Source organism: Phaseolus vulgaris, chromosome 8, assembly GCF_051622355.1.
Source record: "Phaseolus vulgaris cultivar YP4 chromosome 8, ASM5162235v1, whole genome shotgun sequence".
In the NCBI taxonomy this organism is placed as follows: Eukaryota; Viridiplantae; Streptophyta; class Magnoliopsida; order Fabales; family Fabaceae; genus Phaseolus; species Phaseolus vulgaris.
In genome coordinates, this window is record NC_143505.1 from 14,259,310 (window position 1) to 14,267,585 (window position 8,276).

At 34.1% G+C, this 8,276-nt stretch overlaps 1 protein-coding gene across 2 annotated transcripts; it reads left to right on the plus strand.

Annotated features, from left to right (window-relative positions):
* The first annotated feature begins 370 nt into the window (after positions 1-370).
* Positions 371-3,284, plus strand: LOC137824424 (Haloacid dehalogenase-like hydrolase (HAD) superfamily protein). 2 transcript variants are annotated; one of them, XM_068630067.2, is made up of 9 exons: positions 371-508; positions 1,407-1,481; positions 1,581-1,646; positions 1,732-1,829; positions 1,940-1,977; positions 2,084-2,171; positions 2,271-2,609; positions 2,698-2,763; positions 2,995-3,284. In XM_068630067.2, exons 2-9 carry the CDS (start codon positions 1,421-1,423, stop codon positions 3,145-3,147), a joined length of 909 nt encoding a protein of 302 aa, XP_068486168.1. In that variant the 5' UTR covers positions 371-508; positions 1,407-1,420; the 3' UTR covers positions 3,148-3,284. The 2 variants fall into 2 exon arrangements, with proteins under 2 accessions (XP_068486168.1, XP_090149921.1); XM_090293795.1 differs by lacking the exon at positions 1,407-1,481 and having other exon boundaries at positions 452-508.
* The last annotated feature ends 4,992 nt before the right edge of the window (positions 3,285-8,276 follow it).

Genomic DNA, 8,276 nt, shown 5'->3' on the forward strand with positions numbered 1-8,276 from the left:
TTATAAGAGTCAACTATTTAATTTATTAATATGAAAAAAAAATAGTTTAGTTAGTATCAATAAATTTACCTTATATATATATATAGTTTTTTTAACAATCATTGTTATTAATTTTTTATAGTTATTTATAAGTATAATTTGTCTATTTTAACCAGAATTATTTTAATATTAAAAATAAATATTGAAAATTGAATTTATAATTAAATATTATTATTGAACTTTATTTTGTAAATAAGCCAAATCTCAATTTGTTACATTTGACTTAAGTTTAGAAATATACATACAATTTACTAAGTTTTCTCCATGAAAAATAAATAATAAATTATATAATATTATAGCCAATGATCCCCTGCACTTGGCTTCCTATAAATACTCATCTTTGCCATTGCTTTTTCCTCCCCCTCCTCCTTGCATCCTTCAACACCATTGTACTACAATATTTCTCTCTAAGCTTTGCTTCTTCCTAATCCACACCCTTTCCCACACCCCATTCATTTTTCTGTTTCTGGTAAGCCAATTACTTCAATTCTTCTTATGCATAGTTTCATAGAACACTAAAGTTTTCTGTTTCACTCTTCACTCATTGCCCGTATTCCATCCAAACCATGGCTTCTTAATGATTCTACCAAAGACCCTTTATTGCCATGAGTGCAAGCCTGAGGTTTTTCCTTTTGAATTCTCAAAATTCATGATGATATGAACAAATGGTCGGAATTGAGAACCGTACCTCTGTTTTTGTGAACACACCAACTTATTTGGTGATCTTAATATGCAGACACGTGTTAACTCTTTTTTTTTTTCCCTTTATTCCCAGTTTTAAAAAAATTACGTTGTTGCTGAGTGTTGTGATTTGGTTTTATATTCCGTTGAATCCAGAAAGTTTGATGAATGAGTGATTGTGTGACTCCAAAAGTTTAAGCACTTTGGAAAGAAATTTTCTGTGTCTCAAACTCTGTTCAAAAGATTATAATAATGGGTTTTTGGCTTTGAACCGTTCTATGATTGACCTTTTTTCTGGAGGGTCCTTTTTTATTTTCTTATTTTATAGTTATAATAATTGAAGGAAGCTTATGAACCCTCTCATGTTTCTTTAAATTCTGTGCCCCCAAAGGGGTACTGTTGCAACATTTATTTTTAAATTAATCTATTTACTTGGTTGTGGATTGTCCACTCAGAATCTCAGCAAAGCTTTATCTCCAATGGATTGGATGAACACTGTGATTGTCTTCCTTTATGGTGCTTTAGCTTATATCAGTGCTAATCCGAGTAAACAAGAGCATTTTTTTAAAAATAAGTAAAGCCATCAACATTAGTAGGCTGAGAATCACAAGGAATCCCTATATAAATTTTGGTTGGTTCATGTTGTCATGCAACTAAGTGTTCACTTCCTTTTGTTGTCTCTTAAGGTTTTCTGCCTGAAATGGAGTTCGAGGACCGCTTCAGACAGAACCAGAGACCAAAATATGATTGCCTTCTTTTTGGTGAGTCTTCTAGTGAGACAGTTCATTGATTAATTGCAAATTATGAAACCTCATTAATTTGGGTGCGGTTAAGATTATAACTCTTACACTGTGCTGCAGATTTAGATGATACTTTGTATCCACTAAGCACTGGTATTGCAAATGCATGTGGCCAAAATATTAAAGGTGAGTGTCTCTTTGCGAATAATGTTCTGGGTAATGTGTTTGCTCTTTATGGATATCCTTGACACGAGTGATACCATTGATCTAGACTATATGGTGGAAAAGCTTGGCATAGAGAAAAGCAAAATTGATGACTTGTCCAACCTCCTCTACAAAAACTATGGAACAACTATGGCTGGTTTAAGGGTATGATTAAGTTTTTCAATGCTTTCAACTCCTTGCTCAAAATTAGAATTAACTGTTGAATTCAGAAATCTTTGATAACTTATGCTTGTTTTGTTTCATTGTCAATGCAGGCAATTGGATATGACTTTGACTATGATGAATATCACAGGTACAATACAAGACCTTTTATTTATCTGATTGTTTTTACCCCCGTTTGATATCCTTACGAGTGTTTTCTAGTGGTGATACTGATGTTTGAACTCTTGGTGTTACAGTTTTGTTCATGGAAGATTACCTTACGAAAACTTGAAACCAGACCAAGTTCTGAGGAACCTTTTGCTGAGCCTGCCCTATAGGAAACTAGTAAGTTGTTTATATTTGACCAAATAGAAATTGCTCAAGATTCTAGCGAGAAAAAATGAAAATAATCTGATAAAACCTCTTTTGTCTTTTTCTTTTTAGATCTTCACAAACTCAGACAAAGTCCATGCAGTTAAGGCACTTAGCAGGCTTGGATTAGAGGACTGCTTTGAAGGAATCATATGCTTTGAGACCCTTAATCCAATCCATAAAAGCACTGTCTCTGATGATGAAGATGACATTGAGTTTATGGGGGTTTCAAGCACAACCAATCCAACCACAAAAAAAAATGCTAGTGGCTCACAAATCTTTGACATCATTGCCCATTTTTCTCAACCCAATCCCAACACAGTTTTGCCTAAAACACCAATTATTTGCAAACCATCAGAAAATGCCATTGAATTGTCTCTCAAGATAGCCAACCTTAACCCGCAAAGAACTGTAAGAAAAACCATCTTATTTCACTTAGATTCTTAGTTTTGTTGACTCTTATTTTCTGACATTTTGGATTTTCCTATGTCACTTTCAGTTGTTCTTTGAGGATAGTGTCCGCAACATACAAGCTGGAAAACGTGTGGGTCTTCACACTGTGCTGGTAAGTCACTGGTAATTTTGTTCAGTAGTAGGAACACTGCCAAACTAATAATGAAGAGGAATCCAATAATTTTATGCAAGGGACATCACATACGTATATAATCTTATACATCATACATAAATGTTAGTGGTCCAACACATAAAAACAAGAATATTAGTGTGTTGCCCCCACAAGACAATCCTTATTGTGTAGGAAACTGAAATGAGCCTCTAATTGTTGATTACAATTCAGGTTGGAAAATCTCAGAGAATTAAAGGAGCAGATTACGCATTAGAGAGCATCCACAACCTTAGAGAGGCCGTGCCAGAACTATGGGAAGATGACATAAAATCAGAAGTTGCTTACCCTGGAAACCTTGCTGTGGAAACATCTGTGACTGCTTAGATCATTCATGGAAAAATAATCAAAAACCAAAAGAAAAGAGAAGTCCTTTGTGAATTTCCCAAGTTGGAACCTTGTAACTGTAGTTGATGTAGATGCTTTGATCATATTATAATAAATTAATATATGCAGTTCACGTAGATGCTTTCATAAGATGATATGAAATATTAAATTCCCCCTTTGGGCCTCGCCTACATATATAATAATATAATGTAAGGAATCAATATTTTTTTTCCCTCGTCTCCATCAAGTGAGGAAGATTCGTTTTACATTAAAGTGTAAGGAAAAAAAACATGTAAAGTGAATAGAAACTCAATTGTCATCTTGTAATTAAGTGAATTATAGTATTTGTCACCAATACATGGAAGGAAACAAAATGAGAGAAAAAGAAAATTATAGAAATGGATAGCTGTAATGCAATTTTAACAAAAAAAAAATCATTTGATTTAATAAACAATTAAATCAAAAGGTTATTTTATTTCTAAGAATGATGATTCAAATTTATTCTGTACAAATTTATCATATGAATATTCATTGACAGCATGACTAATTTTAGAATATGTTGTTAAATTTTACTATACAACAAAACGTTGTTAATTAACTTTTGAAATGCTTCATAAAAACTATCCCTTGAAATAATAAAACTTGTTTCAGTTCCACTGCAAGAATTAATTAAGAGCTAATCATTAATTAACATGAATTGTCTGACAGTTAGTTAAATTTCTATCAATTATTCGTACAAATCATAGTGAAGACAGTTAAATTGTAAACATATTTGACATTCTTGGCACGCTATTAATATAAAAACAAATACCTAAGTAAAATAGGTTAGTGTTTTAAATGCGTAACGTACTTCAATAAAAGAAATGGTTGATACGCAAGTTGCACACAACATTATCAAATCCATCATCCATTATTTTTTATAATTAGTTCACCAAACGATGACATGTTCTCTTGTCTACTACAGTGTAACCAATCTCAACGTTTGAATAAAATTAAAACAAAGTATTAACTAGGTAGTTAAAGTGCCAAATTCGGAATATATATATATATATATATATATATATATATATATAAGATTTTAAATTGAAAGTAAGGACACATTTTGAAGTCACGATAACTTTAAATATGTTATACCACTCGATGATAAATTAACATAAGAAGAAATACACATTTATTGTATATCAATATATTTGTTGTTATAGTAAACACTCATCTTCTAACCTACAAGAGAAAATGAAAATGTGGGATGAACTATAAATGAAAATGTGGGATGAACTATAAAAGCAGTAAGAATATGGGAAGCTTGTAACTTTTGTTGTGTCTTTGGGGATTTTAATTCAATAAGAAATGATGGTGAAAGGAGGGGCTAAACTGTGGCAGAAGTAGTAAGAGAGAAATCAAAGACTTTAACAATTTCATCGAGAGTATGAAGGTGGTAGATATCCCTAGCATTGGGAGAAAATACACGTGGATCAAACCTAATGGAAAGGCAAGGAGTAGGCTTGATATGTTCCTAACTTCATTTGAATGGTTGCAACATTGGTCAGGCAACAAACAATATGTCATCAACAGAAACATTTTCGACCACTGTGCACTGGTGTTAAAATCAAACGTGGCAGATTAGGGGCCAAAACTGTTCAAATTTCTGGATATATGGTATGAAGATAAGAATTTTGGTAGTTTTATTAAAAGTAAATGGGAAAGCTACATTGTTCAGGGAAATAACTTCCAAATACTAAATGGCAAGTTGAAAATGTTAAAGAGTGATTTGAAAGGGTGGAAAAGAGAGGTGTTCAGGTATATAGACAAACTCAAGTTTGATCTCACTAAGAGAGTAAATGAGATAGACTCCTTAGACGAAGTCGATAACTTGAAGAAAATGTGATTATGGAAAGAAGGGAGCTTTTGAGCCAATTACAGGTTCTTATTATGAGAAATGAATCCCTTCTACAATAAAAATCAAGGGATTCATGGTTTAAACAGGGTGACCCTAAATCTAAATATTTCCACGCATCAATTAAATGGAGAAGGATGAGTGATGTGAATCAAAAATACATGAAGATGACCAATGATGCTAAACTTGAAGGGTCATCTCAATAAGCAAATAAAGATGTCATCAATAGGAGGAATGATCAAGGACCAAAATATTTAAAGTTCTTCCTATTAGTGTTCTTAATATGGAGGCCCAAGCCCAAACTGAGGCCCAAGCCCAACACATGATTTCATCATCCATCATGCCTCAAAAGATTATTAAGAGCAAGAGCACAAGCAATAATAGATGAGTATAAATTGATGTATCTTTTTATAATTTCTTTAGAGTAGAAATTAAGTAGAACATAAAAGGAAGGTGTAGATATAGATATAAGGGGTGCCAATGTACAAAGATAAGTCACACCTTCCATGTGACATAAAAATAAGGTGTAGGTGTAGTTTTAGGAGGTGCCAAAGAAAGAAACCAAGTCACACCTCCCTTGTGACATGTAATTAGGCGCCAAATTCAAATGCTTCTCATTTGAATTTTCCCACTTTAATTTCAGCCCTCTCACACTATAAATAGAGGTGCTATGCTCATGTAAATTTAGATTTGGAATTTGAAGAAAAGCTACTCTACTCAAATTGAGAGAGATTTGTGTGAGACTTGTTCTTCTTCTACTAGTCTTATCTTGTGAGTTTGGGAAGCTCTCAAGTGGTGGCATCTTGCACTTATCTTGGATCAATCACCATCCATGTGGCGTGTTCTTCCATTCCATGGCTTCATTCACATAAGTTCTTATTGCTTTCATCTTCCATTTCCATTTTCGCATCCTATTCTAGTTTTCTATTCAGTCAATTGTGTTTGTTCTTCATTTCTATTCGGTAGTTTGTGTTCTTGTTTAATTCAACCGGTTCAATTGCTTTGTGTTGTGTTTCTAATCGGTTCAATGTCTTTTTCTTGCATTGTTTAAAATTCCGCACCAAATTCCATTGTTCTCTTGTTGCTCTTGTGTTTTTACTATTCAATTGTTGTGTAAGGAGATGACACTCATGTTCATGAGTTTGGTTCATCATTTGGAAGGCATTGAACTCCATTGATGTTTCCTTAAGCCTCCTTATTGTACTGCACCTTGTCTTCTTTCTATTCAATTCTTCATCAATGAGAAATTAGATTAAAGGAGTACATAGTTTGATCTCTGGATTCTGGAAGGAAGATCTGATTATTGTGAAGGAAATAATCAAAGATTTCTACAAAAGCAAGATGTCAGCACACGAGGACATTCGATTTAAGTTGGACAATGTTGAATTTAAACCCTTAACGAATTTAGATAACAGGCTACGGATTGAACCTTTTACGATGGAGGAAGTTAAAAAAGCCATATGGAACCGCGAAAGCAGCAAAAGCCTTGGCCCTGATGGTGTTTCCTTTAGCTTTGTAAAGAAGCACTGGGAATTACTTGAAAAAGGACGTATTTGGTGCAGTACAATATTTCCATAGAGAAGAGAAAATACCAAAATGATGCAATGTTTCATTCATAATGCTGATTCCAAAGTCAGAAAACCCTCAATCTCTAGAAGAGTATAAACCCATTTCACCTGTCAGATGCTTGTACAAAATATTGGAAAAATGATATCTATAAGGATTAAGAAAGTCATTGACAAGGTGATAGACGTGTCACAATCGACTTTTTTTTTATCAAATAGAGGGTTATTAGACAGAGTCCTTGTTGTTAACAAGGTTGTGGATGAACATAAGAGAAAGAAGAGGAGTGGGGTAATTGTAAAGATTGACTTTGAAAAAGCGTATGACTCAGTTAATTGGGAGTTTTTGTACTATATGATAGGAAGATTAGGATTATGTGGGAAATGGATTCAATGGATCAAAGTCTATCTAGAATATGCTACTATCTCAGTTCTGGTAAACGACAACCCAACAAAAGAATTCAAACCCTCTAGAGGCCTTAGACAGGGGGATCCGATTGCACCTTTCTTGTTCTTAATCATGACTCAAGGCCTATCCGGGTTGGTAAACCAAGCGACCAGAAAAATTTTGTTTTCGGGAATTAAAGTAGTAAATAAGAAGCTTGAGGTGAACCTACTCCAATTTGCTGACGACATCTTATTTGTCTACGAATCAAGTGTGCAAAATATTATGACAATTAAGGCTATGCTAAGATGTTTTGAATTAGGTTATGGACTCAAAGTAAACTTTCATAAGAGTAAAATAGGTATAGTTGGTGTGGACAGGAACCTGGTCAAGTTGTACACTGAAATTTTGTACTGCAACCTAATGGTTTTCCCCTTTACCTACCTGGGCCTACCTGTAGGTGGCAACTCATCTAGATGTTCTTTTTGGGAGCCAGTGCTATCAAAGATAAAAAAGAAATTTTTAGTGTAAAAAGGTAAAAACTTATCCTTTGCGGAAAGAATTTGCCTCATAAAATCGGTTATCAACGCTATACCATTATTCTTCTTATCATTTTTTAAAGCTCTGATTGGTGTGTGCAAGGAAATTATAAAGTTACAGAGGAAATTCTTATGGGGATGGGGCACAAAAGGGAGGAAAATTGCTTGGTGTAGCTGGGAGAACATATGCAAACCAAAAGAGGAAGGTGGCCTTGGTATTAGACGCATTGATCTATTCAATAAGGCCCTATTGACAAAAAGGATATGGAGAATGAGGTACCCTAAGGTTGGCCTGTGGAAGGACGTCTTAGAGTTGAAGTACGGATCTGGGAGGATGTTAAATACATCAGATCGAAATAAATACAAGTCTAGATGGTGGAAGGATTTATCTGAAACAAGTCTCTCAGACCAGGGAAGCAGATGGTTTGATTCAAATGTAGTCTGACATGTGGGAGATGGCTCAAAGTTTAAATTCTAGGAAGATGAGTGGTTAGACAACACCCAACTTAAAGAGAGATATCCTAGAATACACAAAAATTCCCTGAAGGAAGATAAACCAATTGTGAGTTTCAGAAGATGGACTACAGAGGTTTGGGAATGGGTATTAGTTGGAGAAGAGCTTGGTTTGAGTTGGAAAAACCTATGGTAGAAGACTTCATGACAAATATATCGCAGGTACCCCTTGATTCAAATAAGTTGGATTCATGGCTATGGAATGAACCCCCTTCTTATAGTTTCTCTGTAAAATC